Here is a 19,798-nt window from a genome sequence, read left to right as displayed (position 1 = left end):
GATACTTGAAGTCCCAAAAAGAATAACTGAGTAGAATTACTCATTTAAAATTGCGATATTGGGACTGTTATTTATGATGGCAAGTTGAGCTAAAGTTGACAAGCTGTCTGGTGGTTTTATCGATCATGCATCTCATTAGGTTTACATGTGAGATCCTAATCTTGAAATAGATCGTAACTTAAGCTTTGAAATACATGTCGTGAAGTAAAAACATTTTCCTCCGAAATGTGGTAAAGTAGAACTATAAAGTAGCACGAAATGGAAATACTCAAGTAAAGTATTTCAAAATTGTACTTCATTGTTGTACTGAAGTAAATGTACTTAGTTACATTCTAGTGCTCTGACCAAATAGTTATTGACTTCAGAAAAACATTACATCCCCTTGTCAGACCATTGTTATAGGGCAAGAAGTGGAAACAGTGGAGAGTTACAGTGGCTAAAGCTATCAGATATGTACAAATGACACCTGCACATATCTTTCCATTCAGTATTCTTTCATTTTCTAACTGCCCCAGACTCTTGATGGTATTGAGTGCTGGACTCTGACTCGTTCACCGTTCGGTTATATAACCACTCCTGTGTTGCGTTGGCCTTGTGCTCTTTCTCCCACGCTCCCAGTTTTTTTTTTTATCAGACTGAAGCCAGTTCTTTCACAGTATCTCCCTGTATTTTTCTCCATCCATCCATCCTTCAGTTCTGACAAGATGCCCAGTCCCTGCTGAGCAGAAACATCCCCACAGCATGATGTGTGTCTGTTGAGGCAGAGGCAGTTTTAGGTTTGCAACACACATGCTGTAGCTCTTTGACTTTGGGGCAAAAGAAACTCTCTTTTTTATGGTCTCATCTGACCACAACACCATGTCCCACGTCTTAGCTGGGTCACGCTCATGCTTTCTCCAGACATGCTTGGATGTGTTTTTTTCTTGAGTCATGGCTTCTTTCCAGCCACCTTTTAATACAGGCCAGTTTTAAGCAAAGTTGGCTGGTGCACCTTCACGCCACTCTGTCACTCAACTCTGTAGCTCCTTCAAAGGGATTGTTGGTTGGATTGTTGGTGGCCTCACTAGTCTGCTTGCTTTTTTTCATGTTTTCGTCCCTGCAGTGTCTGGCGGAGGCCCATCCAGCATATCGGTCAGCGAGGAGACGGCCATCAGCTTGGTGGTCAGCTGGGTACCTCCGAACGCTCACGTGCTCCAGTATCGCGTGACCTACACTGCGCTGACTGCAGCTGAAACCCAGGACAGCACCGTGAGTGGGCTGTAATCGTCAATCAGTAAATTATAGTGCTTCTCAAAGGGTCATGGAGAATCCAGAAAAAACGCAAAGTAGTCCCGTCACTGTGAGGACACACGGACGTTTAACTTGAAAGCTCGACCCTGAAAGGTGGGTTTTGTTGTCGACAGGTGTCGGTCCCGGGTGGTGAGAAGCGGGTGATGCTGGAGTCGTTACAGCCAGATACTCGGTACAGCATCCTCGTCACCGCCGAGTACCGCAACAGAGAAGGAGGCAGCGGTTCTGCTCAGGGCAAAACCAGTGAGTCATACACACCATAATACTTTCTGCTCCAATTTTTTTTCTCTTAAGTCAAAGTTTCAGACCGTTTCTTAGAGGTTTCTAGTGAAAATCCTAAAATCAAATGTAAAATGAGGTTGTCCACCTTTCTATTTATCGGCCCTCCGTTTCACCTGTCTGTCTTACTTTCTCTCCCCCTCTCTCTCTCTCTCGCGCTCTCTCTCGCTCTCGCTCTCGCTCTCTCTCTCTCTCTCTCGCTCTCTCTCTCTCTCGCTCTCTCTCTCTCTCGCTCTCTCTCTCTCCAGCAAGTCTGCGGGTGAGCAGTGTGAGTGTGGTCAGGTCAGACCACTCCAGTATCTGTGTGTCTTGGAGGCCCGTGTCTGCGGTCGATGGCTATCGTATCGTTATCCAGTCTGTCAAAGGTAATCTATTGTGAAAACCGATAGTAACTGAGTGTGTTTACATGGACATGAGTATTCAGGAGAGACAAAGAGGAGACAAAACTCTTCCAGAAGTGAGATGTTTACTACTGCCACCATTGTGTTTCTGCCCCGTCACTTGGCTGAAGCAGCGCCACCGCAGATAGTCGTGTGTAACAGTAGCCCGTTCTTTCCACATTGTTAATACTATTCATACTGCTCATACCAGTGTATTCATACCCCCTTGCTGTTTATTCCACATTCTATTTATTCTTAATTTTTTTTAACTGAATTTTATAGGTTTACAACAGAAACCAGCGTTGTACATTTCATCATATCTATAGCACACAAAAAGAATCATAAAATGGAAATAGTAAAAGTTTAATAGTGCCATCTCCCTCACCCCGGTGTTACACACATGTCGTCCTGCATACAGACAGCCATGTATGATAGTGACGCCAACTTTAACATTTCACAATAGCACGCAGTGATACATGAGGTAGAAAATGAAGTTGAGTTCAAACACGACCACATAGCAGTGTAGAAGCAATGAGTTGAAGAGAAACTTATGAGTTAATTGCATGGAGAATTATTCCCTCAGGACTAAAACTCCCCCGGCTACTTTTCAGTGAAGGACCTTTCAGAACTGCAGGGATTCTTTAATAAAGCGGTCTCTTAATGTCTCGCTGGACCACAATGTGGCAGTAGGGGGCTTATCCTTGTTCCAGTTAATCAGAATACCTTTTCTGGCCAATTATAGTAATTTGTCACATAGTTTGAACTGTAAGTGGACTAGAGTCACCTCCTTTGAGAGAAAGCTAGACATGAAAAGAACATTCTCTTTATACCATATATTATTCTGTATATACTCTCTACATCACTCTGCACTGCTTTTTGCACTTCTGGTTTGATGCCAAATTGCATTTCGTTGTCTCAGTACCTGAACTCTGTGCAATGACAATAAAGCTATAAGTAATCTAAACCTAAAGAAAAACCTCATTGGTGTGTATATGTCCGGTCTCTGTGTGCGTTGTGTATAGACAAGCAAGCAAAGGAAGAAACTGTGGATGAGTCCAGCAGCAGTCACTGCTTCACTGATCTGGAACCAGAGACTCTGTATCGTATCAGCGTGCACTCGCTTCTCGGCTCAGCAGAGGGCGCCGCCGTCTCCATTCTCCACCCAACAGGTCTGTCCCGATCACAGTAACACCACAATATGTTGAAGCTGGCTTACCTCAGAGGCCAACACCTGCTTATTAGAAATATCAAATTTGGGAATACATTATTTCTAGGTTGCTCACCCAGTGGTAATTTGTATGTATAGATTGATACTGAACCTCAATACAAATATCTGTAAAATTCTTAACGTTCTTGTTTGTTAAATGTGTCATGATTGGATTTCCTTTTACAGCCACAGCTCCTGCCAGAATTCCCATCCATCCCCGGTTGTACCCCGTCCGCAACGAAGGTGAGGGCAGTTATGTTCCTCCGTAGAGATGAGTCTGATTAGAACAGGAATTATTTTGATCTCTTGGGACTTGTTATGTTCTTGAGTCCAGAGATTCCCAGCAGGGTCCTTAGACTCCTGCAGTCCTGAGGACTACATTAGGTTTTTATTTCTTTTATCCTCTAGACCAGGGGTGTCCGAAATGTTTTGATTGTCGGCCATATACAGAAAAACACAACTACACTAAATGTGTAGTTTTCAACCAGTTACACTGTAAGAAAATTACATTTTCTATCAAAATAACTACAGACCACTACTAAACAGTTGACATGACAGTAATGTATTGGTGTTCACATATAACAAAAAGTATTTCTGTATCTGCTGCCTTTAAATTTAATTTAAATTATTTTAATCTTTAATACACTGCATGGCCTAAGTATCCACTTATATTACGATCGGTGTAAATCCTCTAGTAATAAGTCAAATTAAAACAGTAGCAGTTCTTTCCTTGAGACATAATCAATATCAAATTCCTTGTAGTGTACCTGGAGCCCATAGTGAGACGAGAATATTGTTTGTGGACTGTTCATAACGATTCAACGCTGCCCTGTTGTGTTACAGTCTGCCCTGAAGTCACCATCAGAAACAGCATTGTCAAAGGTGAGACAAGCTGTCCTCGCACAGATAAAACGTCAAGCTAAAAAGGCTCATTTTGAATAATTGATACATCTCTCCCCGGGTTGTCCTAAAAGTTACACCTCATTTTATTTTCTGTCATCGTCTCAGGATTTGACATGATGGAAGCCTTTGGTCTGACTAAGGGAGCCCACTCGTCTGTGGAGGGCGTGGCAGCCGAGCCCTTTGTCTTCAACACCCTCCCCACCTACACTTTGTACAGAGACGTGCAGCTGACACAGAGCACCAAGTGAGATCGTCTCTCCTACTGCTTTTCTTTTGCGTGTGTGTGTGTGTTTCTACACCAATATCCACGAAGGCAGCCCCACATTAAAGTGACTGTGAGGAACTTTTAACTGGTTATGAAACAGTCTCACTTTAATACTGATACCTCTCTATGACCTATATAATTAAACGAGACAGTCAGCAAGATAATTGGCTTTATCAAAAAACAAACAAATGTATTTGTTTTTTTAGATTCATTGTTATGCTCTTTGCTTTATTTGATAGTGAGAGAGGGAACTACATGCAGCACCAGCAATTGCAAACATGTTTACCGCGTCTTTAAAAGAAAAAGGAGCAGGTCCCCTTTACCTTTTATTTCCCTCTCCCCTTCCAGGTTCATCCACCCTGCAGGTTTCTCTCCAGAACACACCATCAGCATGGCCTTCCGCGTGTTGCAGGATACTCCCCGGGAGCCCTTCGCCCTCTGGCAGCTCACTGACAACGACTTCCAGCCCAAGATGGGAGTGGTGCTCGACCGTGAGTGACACATCTCCGCATCCCTCCATCTCCCAAACTGCAAGCAACTTCATAGTCCCTGTAGTCTCATATTCGGTCACACGGTCTTAATTTGCCATCAGGACCTCTAGAAACTGGACCAACTCCCGTAAGATGGCTGAAGACACTTCTTAACATCTTCTCAGAGACCTGTCTTTTTGTTATGTTTTGAGTATGGTTCATGGTTTTATATCGAGCGGGGGTTTGTGCAAATGCTTTGAGCACTTCAAACCGAGCGACATCTAGAGCCATTATTTTAGAGAAGTTAGACATCTCTCAGGCCGATATCTCCAACACTCGGCAGCTCAGTACCATTTGTTGCAGTCAGTCAGTTTTTCCATCAGCAGGACGCTGTATGTGGGATTGTGTCATAACGATCTATGTCTCTTCCTCACACACAGCCACATCACAACAGACTTTGCCTCCTTCGGAGTCCCTGTGGTTTATGCAGGACATGGTGTGAGTTGGAGGTTGATCTTCCTGTGTTGTTGTGCTCCCCACAGCTACCACCAAGCATCTGGTGTACTTCAGTCTGGACTACAGGGGAGAAGTGCAGGAGCTGACCTTTGACCAGCGGCAGGTCCACCGGCTGTTCTATGGCAGTTTTCACAAGGTGAGATAATAAACACTGAGCAAGTCTTGGACGTCAATAAGATGTTCACTGTCATTCAGCCAAAACCTGTCATGTTTTCAGGTTTTATATATATACTTATTTCCACCAGCTACCTTGTTATCTTTATGTGCTCTCCAATAAGACATGTAATAATAGGGAAGCGCATGTTGGAAAGAGGTGGTCAGCAGCTGTCCCTAGAGGGGCTGAGGAAAATACATGTAATAAAGACTAAGAGCAGAGAAGGAAATAGAGAGCGGTATGAGGCAGTGTGTGAGGTGAAAGGTTATTTTTAGTAGTTCGTTCAGCGGATTTGTTCCCTCTCATTAACACGTTGACAGTCGGAGCTGCCGCGGTGATAATGACGCACACAAGGAGGCCATTAAGGTACTTCAAAAACATTAGCGCCTGATTGCTTTAATTGGAGACAAAACTTTCTCTGAGTCAAAGCTCAGTCGAATCTGAGCACGCAGACACGATACACGCGTTTCTACATTCAGTACGACTTCCGTAAGATATCGTTTCTGATCCCAAACCCGAATCAAAGTAAGACAGAGTTATGATAGGAGGAACTAGGTGCTCTGGGGCAGAGGGGGAACCCCTGACTACCTGCTTCTAATATCATAATTGTGATTGGCAGGTTCACCTGTCGGTCAGCCAGGTGAGTGTGTCCCTGTCTGTGGACTGCCAGCATGTGGGTGAGAGGCCTGCCCGCCCTCTAGGCAGCCTACCGACCGACGGCTTTGAGATGCTGGGAAAACTGGTGAAGACCAGAGGACCCAATAGTGGATCCGCACCGGTACGTTTTATTCTGTTCTATTTGATTAGACATTTATATACGTATATAAAAAAAAAAGACTGGTAATCTATCTTCTGTCCTGTGCCCTTACTGTCCCCTGTGTTCTTCATCGTTTCCAGTTCCAGCTGCAGTCCTTTGAGATCGTCTGCAACACCTCGTGGGCTTTAGAGGACACCTGCTGTGACCTGCCCGGGGTGGTCAGTCTGTTACCCTTCATATTTACATTTACTCAGCTCGATCTTGGTATAGGCATATTGAGAACTGAGGCTGTGTTTGAACCAATTTGTATTTATTCAACGTATATTTGTATAGGGACGAGTATGTAGCATAAACCGATGCCACACAACACTAATTTACAATGCCCGTCCCTCAGTGGGTCTTCAGAAATACACGAAGGTCCACAACAAGTAGACGAGACACAATGCAAAACACAAACTCAACAATGAGTATGTACACAATTTGTGTAACAAGAAAATATAAAAGCAGAAACACCAGATCCTTCATGGCTACACTGAAACCTCTTCAAAAACTGTTTCAGTTTGACTTTTAAATGATTTCAGTCAGGAGCCAGTTGGAGTCCTGAAGGTAAGGAATCCCTTGTGTCGATTCCCTGAATAGAAAAAAGCGGTTTGTCCAACTGAGGATTTACGTAGGAGCCCCTTAAGCTTCCCGTTGGACGCTCCGTGTTTCACCGAACCTGAAGCTCTGGAGGAACCACAGGGTCACCGGGCAGTTTGCTTTGCTCACCATTGTAGTGTGCTTCTCAAATGTGAGGTTTGAATCTAAATTAAGCCATTGTGAAAGAAAAAAATAAAAATCTGTTGATATCACTGTGACTCATACCTAAAATATTAGCCTGTACCCGAACATCCTTCTTACACTATCATCTTACTTTCATCCCTTTTCTTTCCCAGTGGTTATACAATAGTGAGAAGTACCTCCGGAGAGCGTAGTAAACGTACTTGTGACTGCTACCGCTGGCTTAATGTCTTTGTCGTGAATGTCTGTGTGTGTCAGAGAGATGAGGAGAGCTGTCCCGCCCCGGCCTACACCTGCACCTGCTCCTCCGACATCCCCGGAGCCTCCGGTTCCCCTGGACCCACTGTATGTCACCACGAGATCTCATTTCTGTGTGTGATCCAGCTGTTTGGTAACCTGTTGACTTTAATTCTTTTGCTCCCCCCCCCCCCCCAGGGAAAGCCAGGTCCTCGTGGTGAGAAAGGCGAGAAGGGAGAGCCAGGCCTAAAGGTGAGATGAAAATATTTCTTCAGGCTTAGTAACATTTAGAAACTCGAGCGTTGCAGGCTCCTTCAGCTGGAAAGCCCGCACTACAGCAAACACAGGTTTAGTTTAGATTAGTTTGGTTTGGTTTGGTTTAGAATTGTTACATACATTTATGCACAAGGACCAGATGCACTCTGGTTAGTGTTTGTAGGGAACGCTATAAAATAGAAAAAGAAAAGAAAAACATCCACAAGATACAAAATACAGGTGTGTCTTTAGGAGTATCAGGGGTGAGAACATTGTCTCTTAAGTTGGCAGAGGTGAACAAAATCTCTTTCCAAAGATCACAAAACTCCTTTTCATGTCAGTTTCTCCTCTTTCCATTGGCTCCACGTTCTTCTTTCATCCGCTGCAGATCGATCCGAGCATCACAACACAATCACCAGTGTGATCCACATGAGTGTGATCTGGTGATTTAGCAGTAAAATCACGTTTTAGTGAGAGGCACGCCTTGGTGCTCCAAATTGATGACTTCAAGTTAGTTTCTCTGTGTTTCAGGGGGAGGTGGGTCCTCCAGGAAAGTCTGGATTAGAGGGAGGTCTTGGACCCCTGGGCAGCACGGGGCCCCGAGGCATGGCCATGCAGGGTAAAGCGGTGAGTAACCTGCTTAGCTTTAAATATTAAATATGTAGTGTTATTAACCATGGTCTTATGGACTCATGAGTATGTTGGATACAATGTTTGTGTTTTCTTATTTTCCTTTTTAGGGTCCACCTGGTGCAAGGGGTGGTAAAGGAGAACCTGGGCGACCAGGGGTCCAGGTGAGTCTAAACTGAGTCACCAAAACACAGAAATAGAAGAGAGAACACTTTAAATCTTCCTCGTACTGTTGTGTTTGAACCCATTCCTCTGCCTCTCATCGCCCTCTCTCCAACCTCGCTGTTGTCTTTCTCTGCAGGGTTCACCAGGACCTCCAGGTCCAAAGGGAGAGGTGGGGATTCCAGGCCCTCAGGTGAGCTGCTTGATCCCAGAACGGCACATGTCAGCGGTGACCCTCCGTCCCTTTTCATTTGTCCTCATCTCTCTGCTGTGTGTGTACGCAGGGCATTAGGGGGCTCGAAGGAAACATCGGCGGACCCGGCATCACTGGACCCCGGGTAAGACTGGATTTCATTTTAGAGCCACTGAGTGTAGAATTTTGACTTTGGTGTTTTAGAATTTTGACTTTGGTGAATTTAGAAAAAGTAATATCTTAATGGCCATGAAATCTACTGTGGATATGTGTACACATTGAATTTACTGGGAACGAATGAGCCGTTTCCACTTTGGTCACGTTTTGAGCTTTCCTCTAGCACCCCCCTCAGGCCAAAACCCGGCATTACTGGACCCAGGATGCGTATCCAAGATGTGTAGAGCGTCGTCCAGCCTGGCACCTGATAAACACAATGTTATTGCAGTTCCACTCAACAATAAACTTTGCCTTTTGCTCTACTGCTGGCAAGGAGCTTATGTTGTTCAACTTTGTATTGTCTGCTGTGACGACATACTGGTGGGGCTTTTTAAGGTAGTCAATGTGTTCTGACCTGGGAAGTCTGTATTGTGGCCCCCAGCTGTAACCGTGTCAACAGCAGAGATTCCCCTCTCTGGAATGGATAATTCCTACACCACTATTGGCTCGGGAGCTCAGGAACCGGCATCTTTGACTGTATGTCATGTTTTTTCGTTTGTCTTTCTGCTCCACACATCCGTCTATTTGTATCTTACAGGGTTTCCAGGGAATGCCCGGACACCCGGGGCCTATAGGGGACAGGGGCTTCTCAGGACCTGTGGGACCTACGGTAAGATCAGAGGGACAAATCACGTCTGTCTTCACATTTGGTTATGTAGTGAACATGTAATTCACAGTGAACATGGGTCAAAAATATACGTGCTATATTTACAGACTCTTAAGTCGCTCTACTAGTTCTTGGGACCTTCAAAGAAAAATGTTACACCCACAAGAGTCCCGACAGTCTTTACACACATAATGAACACAAAGGGAAGACAAAGTGCGATGCATAAATGGCACGTGGCCAGTTTGTGCCTACCAGCAGAGCTCTCCCTATTGTTGCAACCCGGCTCCAAGGCTGCAACATAACGGAGACGAGTGGAAAAGTAATAAATAGACATTTATTTAACGAACAAATAACTAATCAAACGAAGCAGCAGCCGTGTCAGTCCAGGAGAGGAGAGCAGCCAAAGAGGAGGACCACAGCATATGGTCAGATGGTGCCTCTTTATAGCTGGTACTTCCAGCAGGCTCAGGTGTGGCTCATCAGCGGCGGATTAACATCCTGCAACACAGAATAGACCAGCAACCAGGACACAGACCCCTAGTGGAAGGGAGGGGTCGTCACACCATCGTGACGCACTGACAGCTTGTGATCCAGTGGAGAGTTTTCCTCAGAGGAAACTTCTTGTTGTCTCGGACCTGCAGAGCTTCAAACCCGATGATATACAAATGGACATGAGTCATACTAAATGAAAGTTTCTGGGCATGAAGAAGAGCTGACGGTCACCTTGTTTTCTCTGCGTAGTAGTGCACAATTCCGTTTGTCATCACAATCCATGCAATAATCTCCTGCAGTTAAGTTCCACTGTACTGCTACGACGAAAACGACAATGGAGTTTAAAATGCAATCTAGCTTTTTGCAGGAGTGTGAAAGGTGAGGAGGTGAGAGATCAGGGCTCTGGTAATCCTCTTCATACTCGTGTATCTGTTGCTTCACAGGGTCTTCCGGGGGGTAAAGGGGAGCGAGGAGAGAAGGTGGGTTACAGCTATGATTGTATAATAAGTCTTTTCACTGCAGTGGATGTGCATATAAGTTACATTTCATAATATAACTTGGTTCTCGTTTAAATCTGCTGATGTGTAACAGGGGGAACCTCAGTCTATGGCCATGATCTACCAACTGGTCACACAGGCCTGTGAGCATCTAGTGCATAGTAAGTTGTCCGTTTAGCGAGCGCTGATATCTGCATATTGAACTCACTCATTGTAACTTTCAAACATATTTCATTCCGAGTTGTGTGTGTTTTTCAGACGAGGTGTTGAAGCTCGACATGTTCATTAACGATATGAATCGTAAGCCTGCTCCTATTGAGGAGCCGGTGGGGCCCCCCGGGGAACCTGGCATACCGGGGCCCAAGGGCCCACCGGGCGCCAGGGGCACCCAGGGGCGTGTGGGCGCAAGGGGGCCCTCTGGCAGGGGTGGATATCCAGGAGAACAGGGTGAGACTCCAAAACAATCCTTGTTTGTCAAGCAACTGTAAATAAAAGTCTGGGCTTTCATAAACTATGAATTTGTCCGATTTTTCGGCTCCCGTGTAATATTATTGGAAGCTTTGACTATGCTGATTTGTCTCTGCTTTCTCGACAGGAAGAAGAGGTTTGCCAGGGGGGAAAGGTGATGCAGGGACCAATATCCAGGGGCCCACAGGGGTCAAAGGATTTGCAGGTACCTCTCTAGGAGTCATTTGTATATACCACTGTAATATAATCCCCAGCACACAACCCTGTACTGATGTGTGCATTCTGTGTGTCCGCAGGTCCTCCAGGTGAGTCCAAGCTGGGGAGCCTGGGTTCCAACGGAGACGATGGTAAACCAGGACCCGCAGGGATCGCCGGACCTCCCGGACAACAAGGCGAGGGTGGACCATCGGGTGTGTGTGACAGCAGTGGAGGCTGCCAACGGGTTCCCCAGCAAACAGGTTAGCTACCAGGAAAGGTCCACGAACTCGAATGACACACAGCCTGATAATATTAAGATACGATGATCGCGGTCCAGCAGCCTTTCACTGGTGTGTAGCAGTGGGTGGGTAAAAAGGGTTTCTGTAAATGCAACATTGACATTGAACTTATACAGTGTTGTAATGGTAAAAGTGTGAGCAAACGGTTGCCGAATTACAAATCCAGCAGACACAGAGCGACATCAGCATTCACTGGAGTCGTATTTATGGCCACCTAATGAATGAATGTCCAATATTGACTTTGCTTTCAGCTCTTTATTGGTCTCCACCAACTCCTGATGGAAATATCTGGCTCTTTAGTAGCTGAACGGTCCACTAAGTCACCAGCTAGTTGCTACCTGTGTCTGTCTGCTGTTTGGTGCTCAGTAGGTAGTGTACAGTGGGCTTTTTGGGCTTTGTAGCTGATAACAGCTGCTGCCTGCTGCGGCCCAAAACAACGCTATGAGGGCGGTGAGAGCGAATGAAAACTGTAGAAAATGTTGCACATAAAGCCAAAACAATGAGATGCTTAAAAATCTCTGTATTGCTGAGGGTAACTGCAAAGTCAGGGGATAAATCTCTGCGGGTTCATCACTACTCCCATGTAATATGAAATAATGTATCAAAGCAGCTTTAAAGTTATGGTTAAGTTAATTAGAGTGGTTAAACGCTTATTGGCATAACCCTGTGTTTGCTGAAACCATGTGTATTATGTGCCATTCATTTATTGCCACAACAATTTGCCAACGCTACCGAGTACAGTGGTGGTCTTACGCGTTGACTCTCTTTGTGTGTGCTCTCTTCACACAGAAGACCCTTATTATGGCTACCAGCCCGAAAGGATATGAACAAGCAGCTAGCAACGCTACGGTGCCTGACGTCGGTTTGAAATGACTATGGTTCCTTTGGAGCTGAATGCCAGATCAGGAATGGAGCTAAAAGAAAAGAAGCACCACTGAAGAGGTTTGCTGTGATGAACTTGCCACTGACTGACTGATGCGGAAGCCTCACAAGCTTCATCGTGGAAAAGGAAACACGAGAGGAAGGATCTCTCTCGGATCCTCATGTTACCATTTTCTTTGACTTTAAAAAACAAATGACTGAGAAATGAACCAAGAATAAGTAGGAAGCTCTCTAATATAGAATAGTGTTTTAAAGAACAGTTAGCATCATAAAGGAAAGTATTTTCTCATTGGGACCAGTCAAGTGCTGTCTTATACACCCTATTCGCACTGAAACCTTTTATTACTATGTTCATGTATTCATGCACTGTATCAATGCCAAGTAGTTTAGCCATCTGTGTTACATTTCTACATATTTCATTTGCCATTCTAACCTTAACTGCCTCGATGATACTGTGAGAATGTCCTTTGTCTTGTGTATGATCATTTGTATGTTTATTATATTCACTGTATGCAGTTATTCATTTATATTTTATACTGTAACTTTTTACATTGAAAATTCATGTTTACATTTTCTGGTTTCAATGGGGTTTAAGTGATAAACGTGTGTGTGTGTGTGTGTGTGTGTGTGTGTGTGTGTGTGTGTGTGTGTGTGTGTGTGTGTGTGTGTGTGTGTGTGTGTGTGTGTGTGTGTGTGTGTGTGTGTGTGTGTGTGTGTGTGTGTGTGTGTGTGAATTTTTTTTTGTTTATCCTGTTAATAAAATTTCATTAATATGTGTCTAATGAAGTGGGTTTTTTTGTTCTTGAAAAACTTCTATGTCTATGCTGACAGGATACTTTAGTGTAGTGAAATTCTATTCCTGCATGACAGCAAGCTTGTCTTGCTAAAGTGTCCTGAAGCAAGACACTGGTCCAATCCCAGTGTCCCCCCCCTGAACCCTCAAACCCTGAACCCTCAAGGATTAACTGACGTCACCTGGTAAGTGGTTGAGTGTGAGACTGTGAGGGCTTGAATGGTATAAATAGGAATGGGACAGCACTTTATCACGTTAACATGAAAACGACAAAAAAATATGATGTATAATTGTATTTATTTTATTCTTTGTACTCCCTGATTTGAACTTCTTCCAGGCTCTTTCCTCACAACATGAGATGATTTCATATCATCTATTTACTCTTTTTTTGTTAAAACGGCTTCAATGACGAAGTCAAATATCTGAATAAATAAATAAATAAATATCCTCTGATGTCAAGTTTATTTTTTGTTCCATCTTTAACCCTTAATGTTTCTGTGTAAATACTCTAGGCTGAACACACGTGAGCCGTCTTCTTTGTTTACCTTCTTTTTTGTTTTACTGCTCTATGCGTCCACTGGTTACCCCGTGTTTAACGTCACAATGAATTGTGGGTAATTCCCTTGGGCAAAATCAGCATCCTATCACTTCAATAAACATGAAATCAGAGGATATTTATTCATCAAATATTTTATTTCGTCAATAGATTATCTGAAATTAGCTCTCGTTTTGTGAGGAAAGAGCCTGGAAGACGTTCAAATTAGAGAGGGTTTAGGCTTTAGGGGGGACATTTGGATTGTGCCACTGAATCTGTCCAAGGGTTGCTGTTCTGAGGCTAAACTTTACCTCCAACCTCCCTGTGGAGGCCAAGAGAAAATAAAATAGCTGGCAGGAATTAATAAAGATAATGTCAAAGTCCTTTGTAGGAACGGCGGCGAAGAGATAGTTGTTGCCAGTGGTGTCTATTTTGAAGAGCACAATGGAAGTTCCGGTTCCATCCCCAGCAGCTTCATTAAGTTAGCCTCAGTACACTCAGTTTCCGGTTTTTTTTAGAAATGTTTGTTTATTTTTCACAATAAAGAACCATGTTTAGTCACTGCCCTAAAATCAGTGGAGAATATCTACTAGGACAACATACAAGTTGACGTAAAAAGGCTGGCTATGGCTCTTTAGTAAGGAAAACATGTAATTCTGTAAAACATCCATTGTATTTATCAAACTAGTTATACTGATACCTTCATTTATTTTGAAAAATATAAACAGGATGTTGTAGAACACTTTAAATGTTACGCAGTGTGGTTATCTTGTCGTAGATACACGTCGCTATGGCAAGCCGAAAAACTTCGCACCCAAACCGGGATAGTGAGGACAAATACTCAATACTATTACCGACCTACAACGAAAGGGAAAACCTACCCTTGATAGTGTGGCTTCTGGTGAAATATTTCGGTGAAAGGTGAGTTCCGGGGAGCCAGCCAAGCTGCTCGGCTATAGCTAGCTAACGTTGCTGTAGTGGTAAGTTAGCTAATGCCTGTCAGTGATGAGCTGTCACCAAACCAGAAGGAGAAAATGACGAGCTTTATTTTCAAGTGAACTAGCTGGCTCTAGCCCAGTTTTGTAGTTTTGGATTTACTTTGTGTGTGTGTGTGTGTGTGTGTGTGTGTGTGTGTGTGTGTGTGTGTGTGTATATTAAAGTTTCAAACATTATATAACTCAGTTGAATGTGTTGTATTTACAGTGGCTATAACTACGAGATAATTGTCATTGACGACGGAAGCCCGGATGGGACACTGGAGGTGGCAGAGCAGTTGCAGAAAATCTATGGAGAGGATAAAATAGTGAGTTAAGAAACCCCTGCCCCACAGTGATGACGCTGGGGTTCACGTTGCAGACACCTCCTTTGTGAGGAACCAAACAAAGCATTTCTTACAATGTTGTAAAGTATTATAGTTGATTAACATGCTGTAACATCTTCATAGAGACAACAACTAACGTATGATTTACATTGTTTTCTATATAGCTTGTCTCTGTAACATTAACCGTTGGTTCTAGTAAGATAATGGTGCATGCGATCTTTATGCAGACTCCTAATCTCTCTCTTCTGTGGTTCAGCTTCTACGACCAAGAGCAAAGAAACTAGGCCTCGGTAAGTTCAAAACTGTGTAAAAAACTGTGTATTCTATGTTCTAGTAACCTTTGCCAACGACTGATGAGCTCTTCTGCTTCCTTCCAAAGGCACTGCGTACATACACGGCATGAAGCATGCTACTGGGAACTTCATCTTCATCATGGACGCAGATCTTTCCCATCATGTGAGTGGATTAGTTTGCCAGTTGTTGTTTTTTAACAATCAGTTCATTGTTTGGTCTATAAAATGTTAGAAATTATCGAAAGAAATCTACAATTTCCCACAGTTACAATTTCCTAAAGCCCAACATGCAGTCTTGAAATTACTTGGTTTGTCCCAACAACAGTCTGACCCCTAAATATATCGTCACACGAGACAAAGATGCAAATCCTCACGTTGAAGCAGCTGGTGCCAGAGAGGGAATTTTTGCTTAAAGATTGATGATTAATGACTAAACGATTGACAAAATAGTTACCGACTAGTTCTAACCACAAATCCATTAATCAGCTTATCATTTTAGCTGTTTCTATGACTTATTGTTAGTATTTGAATTGGAGATGTGAGTTTACCTGTTTAACACTCTCCTCTCGATCATGCCGACAATTTCAAAATACTCTTTCATGTAATTTCAATATTATGTGAAATAAAACTGATTTAATTTTGGACGGAATATTATTTGATTGTTTTTTTACTTTTTTTTTCTTTTCAGCCAAAATTCATCCCAGAATTTATTGAGTAAGTGTTTTAATTTCCATTCCTTTATCATGAGATTTTATTTTTTTACCTTATTTCTATTTGTATACACAAAATGAATTTCTGAATATATAAACAATAGCATTTAGCTGCAGTGCCACAAATGACAGAGAAATTGTGCAGAAATATATTTAAAACGGTTTTGTGTTGTTTGTCAGAAAGCAGAAGGGAGGTAACTACGACCTGGTGTCTGGTACTCGTTACCAGGGGAACGGGGGTGTATACGGATGGGACCTGCGCAGGAAACTCATCAGGTAGCTGCACGTCATCAACAGCGCTCACCCGTCTTACGAGAGACAAGAGGCTGAGCTTTGATTTTCCTTTCCGTCTTCTGTCTCCTTCTCTCGTTCACAGTCGGGGAGCCAACTTTTTGTCTCAAGTGTTGCTGAGACCCGGTGCTTCAGACCTCACGGGCAGCTTCAGGTAAGTGGTGCTCGTGCCACTGACTTTTTCCACATGCACAGGGATGTGTTTTCTCACACACCTGCTGTGTTGTTTTCCCCTCACTGACGTCAGGTTGTACAAGAGGGCGGTGTTGGAGAGTCTGGTTGAGCGGTGCGTGTCCAAAGGGTACGTCTTTCAAATGGAGATGATCGTCCGCGCCAGACAGCTCAACTACACAGTCGGAGAAGTGAGGCCCTAATTCATTCATTCGTGTTTTTATGTATTTACCTAGTACACATTAAGGTATGTAGTGATGATATTTCTTTAGATTCTCCATTTTTACCTCTCTTACGGATGTGAAAAAGTATTAGAAATCAGTTTTTAAACCCACTTTCAGGTTTGTGAAACAAAAAAAGGGTTATTTCACTGCTGTTTCTGCATCCGGACGACATTGGTCTTGGTCTATCTTAAAAAACACTACAGTCAGACATGTGAATTCATTCTGACAATAATGAATAGACTCGAGAGACTACCTTTATATACTATTATACACATTTTTACCAATACATTTCCATGACTTGGAGGCTGATTTGTATGTCCAGACTGGCTGTTGGTCTTGTGTCGTCACATGACCTGTAGGCGGGGCTTCACATTCATTTCATGGCTCACCAGCCACGATTTCGTTGTTGGGATTTGGGGAAACTATGTATTACCCAGACACCTTTGCTCAGCATTGTAAACGACCATAAAGCAAGCTAAGAAAAAAGAAAAATGGAGCTTAAAGTCCCAAAACCTGACTTGAATGAACCTAACATATCAGGTGGTGGTTCCATCACACCATCCTAGAAAAGTTATGTTCATTGGAAGGGTCGGTATTTGAGCAACTATTTTGATACAACACTAATTAAATCGTGGGCACAGTACATTAAAACAGTACAGTGAGAACAGAAAACCTGTTGGTTATTAAAATATCTATTTTTAAATATCTATTTAAAAAAAAGAAAGCTACCAAAAAGAGATTGAGTAAAGCCTTAAAATGAGTCGATGTTGAACCATACATCCAACAATACATTTTAAACATGGTTTCCGATCTGCAAAATGGAGAATTCAGTTACTATATTTCTGGTCTATTTTTTTTTTTTGCAATTGTACTGTGAACTGTTTATGTAGCTATTATCCCTCTATTGGGACTTATTTAATGTAGCATATGCCTAAACGTTTGCAATCACACACCATATAATAAACATGTCTGTGGGTTTATATATTATCATTCCTCATTGTATAATTTATTTAATTTATCATTTAAGTTTCTCTGTAAACTTAAGTTTTTTGACTGATAGTGGTTAATAAAGTCAAATGATATGGCATCACTCCTGACAGTCAGTGGTAAAGTCCTTGCTTTCCCACCAGGTTAGCCTGTCCTGGATGAGGCTCAGCTTAGTTTAGACTCGCCGGAGTGAAGCCGCTACAAAATAATGTAATCACGGCCGCAGCGCTTGGTCTTTCACCTCTGAATTTTTCTAACTTGGCCCGCGCGATCATGTGACTGTCACAAGTAGTTCACTGATGAAAGCACTATTTATATGTGTAGGGATACAAAGAAGGCCAACTCGCTTTTAAATGCTTTAGAAACAGGTGGTGTTAAAAATCTACATTTGAGTAAATATTCTGCATCCAAATCAAAGTTTACAGGATATTCAACCTTTGTTTCTTTATAATACTTGACTTCTTTCTTTACAGGGCTTGGACAAAGGCAATAAAGTAGTCCATGAATATGCGATATGAGTTTACAGATAATTACAAAGCCTCCTGTTCGTTGTGGAGGTTGGTTTATGGCCATATATGGGCATATCTACTCATTGTCATTTTGATTCTACACGGTTCATTTAGTTTGTACGTCCTCTGGGTTTTCGGGGTATAAACACCTCCGTTAATGCTCGGAGCTCGTGCTACGCCGCCAAGCACGAGTATAAACAAAGCTTAAGTTTCCCAACATAAGTTGCCATAGTAACTGAGCTTGAACTATGTTGAATTAGCTTCATGGAAGAGAATCAACGTAAAATGAGTCTGACTAACTGAAATATGCCTGATGCTTAAGTCGCTTAATGGAACGGGCCCCAGGTCTTATGAATCACTATTCCAAGTGAAGACCTGTCGTCGCCCCACTCACAGAACAACGCGTTCTTCATTATACATCTGTGAAGCTAGTGTCCATGACGTTTCCAAAACTTAAGAAAGAACTGACCTAATGATGGTGGGTTTTAAACTGTGATGGGCTTTCACTATGATTTTTATATACGTTTCCACAACAATGAGCAGTGAAAAACAGAGAATCTGCCCAGAAATATTGTTTATATATGTTTTAGCTTAGCTTAACCCCTCAAGATCTAAATCGGAAGCCAGAGTTGTGATTTTGTACGATGCAAATTGAAGAAAACAAAACAATTCTCTCTTCTTCTTCTTCCAGGTACCCATTTCCTTTGTGGATCGAGTTTATGGAGAGTCCAAACTCGGAGGGAACGAGATCGTGTCATTCGTGAAAGGACTGATCACGCTCTTCGCCACGACATGATCTGTACTCAGTTTGGACGTCCCACAGTCATATAGTGCTCCTTTCAGTCTTAAAGTCGCTGTCTTTAATACAGTAGCATCAGAATTTAAATAGAAAGGAAAAGGCTCCACATGCCCGTGGTCAGACTGTGACATGACGGCAAACAACAAGGGAGACTTGAATATAAAGTAATTTGCTGAAGGAACATAGTGCTTTACATTCCCATCAGCCCCTGAACAGAGCGCATAGTGTCTCATCATTCCCAGTCCAGACAGCTGACTGAACTCTACAGAAAACACGGCTGTCAGATGGGTGTAAGTACATGTTATTCTGCTACACCTGTGGTTGTTTGTATCAAATTAAACAGTTTGTATTGTTGGCTCAGTTTTTTTCTGTTTGTGATCTTTTCCTTTTTTACAATGAGTCAAAACTCTAAATGGGTTATGGAGAACAACCGGCTGCTATGATCAGAGCTGATTTCTCTGAAGGTTCAACTAACTCAATGCCCTCCAAAGATTTGAACCTTCATGAGCATCCAGTCCAAACCCATCCTGGATGATTCTGATAATGTCGAAAAGAGTTGAACGCTTAAGTTCATTCCTGACCGTTGAAACAGTAGTTTGACTAAAAGAACACCTCAAAAGGTCCACTTACTAGCTTCTTCTTAGTCTTTCCACCACATCTCCTCCCCTGCACATGGTGTGTGACACTCTTTGCTGAGGCAGCAGCTTTCAACAGGTACCAGCTTGTACATCGCCTCAAATACACTAATGGAAATGTCATCCAGCAGGATGAATATGAATTAATGGCTTTAAAAAAAATTATAATTGTATACTATAGACAATTAACATCCTGCTTTACTCCATTCACCAATGAAATGTCATGTGCAAGGCGGGATTATCAAGGCCCGATAGCTCCAGGCCTGTTGTGTTTAGTGTCTATTTATGTTAAAGTTCATCATGGAATATGCACCTTGAGGGCATCGACTGAGGCCTGAAATTGGGTCTTCCACTTAAATGATCCTGAAGCCCTGTCTTTAAGAGGGGTCCTGT

General features: G+C 42.9%; 2 protein-coding genes across 2 annotated transcripts in view; both read left to right on the top strand.

The window, feature by feature from the left end:
• LOC306709195 (collagen alpha-1(XX) chain-like) overlaps positions 1–12,886 on the top strand; it is a 35,610-nt gene extending 22,724 nt beyond the window's left edge. Inside the window, exons 19-42 of the mRNA XM_079177258.1 lie at positions 1,103–1,248; positions 1,404–1,533; positions 1,818–1,934; positions 2,972–3,118; positions 3,343–3,399; positions 4,000–4,038; positions 4,165–4,303; positions 4,673–4,815; positions 5,337–5,446; positions 6,084–6,242; positions 6,362–6,439; positions 7,260–7,346; positions 7,437–7,490; positions 8,025–8,120; positions 8,234–8,287; positions 8,425–8,478; positions 8,570–8,623; positions 9,233–9,304; positions 10,237–10,272; positions 10,385–10,451; positions 10,549–10,737; positions 10,886–10,963; positions 11,055–11,216; positions 12,045–12,886. Coding sequence (XP_079033384.1) covers positions 1,103–1,248; positions 1,404–1,533; positions 1,818–1,934; positions 2,972–3,118; positions 3,343–3,399; positions 4,000–4,038; positions 4,165–4,303; positions 4,673–4,815; positions 5,337–5,446; positions 6,084–6,242; positions 6,362–6,439; positions 7,260–7,346; positions 7,437–7,490; positions 8,025–8,120; positions 8,234–8,287; positions 8,425–8,478; positions 8,570–8,623; positions 9,233–9,304; positions 10,237–10,272; positions 10,385–10,451; positions 10,549–10,737; positions 10,886–10,963; positions 11,055–11,216; positions 12,045–12,082 — 2,306 coding nt within the window. The 3' untranslated portion in view covers positions 12,083–12,886. The remainder of the gene's footprint in view (positions 1–1,102; positions 1,249–1,403; positions 1,534–1,817; positions 1,935–2,971; positions 3,119–3,342; positions 3,400–3,999; positions 4,039–4,164; positions 4,304–4,672; positions 4,816–5,336; positions 5,447–6,083; positions 6,243–6,361; positions 6,440–7,259; positions 7,347–7,436; positions 7,491–8,024; positions 8,121–8,233; positions 8,288–8,424; positions 8,479–8,569; positions 8,624–9,232; positions 9,305–10,236; positions 10,273–10,384; positions 10,452–10,548; positions 10,738–10,885; positions 10,964–11,054; positions 11,217–12,044) is intronic.
• A 1,347-nt stretch (positions 12,887–14,233) lies between these two features.
• dpm1 (dolichyl-phosphate mannosyltransferase subunit 1, catalytic) lies at positions 14,234–19,124 on the top strand. The gene is made up of 9 exons (XM_079182132.1): positions 14,234–14,386; positions 14,669–14,768; positions 15,043–15,076; positions 15,166–15,242; positions 15,768–15,793; positions 15,970–16,065; positions 16,166–16,234; positions 16,328–16,442; positions 18,663–19,124. The coding sequence occupies exons 1-9, from the start codon at positions 14,256–14,258 to the stop codon at positions 18,765–18,767; spliced, it is 753 nt and encodes a 250-aa protein (XP_079038258.1). The 5' UTR covers positions 14,234–14,255; the 3' UTR covers positions 18,768–19,124.
• The last annotated feature ends 674 nt before the right edge of the window (positions 19,125–19,798 follow it).

This window comes from Pholis gunnellus, assembly GCF_910591455.1.
Source record: "Pholis gunnellus genome assembly, chromosome: 2".
Lineage (NCBI taxonomy): Eukaryota > Metazoa > Chordata > Actinopteri > Perciformes > Pholidae > Pholis > Pholis gunnellus.
The sequence above is the reverse complement of the archived record's forward strand: the minus strand, read 5'-3'. Positions and strand labels throughout refer to the sequence as shown.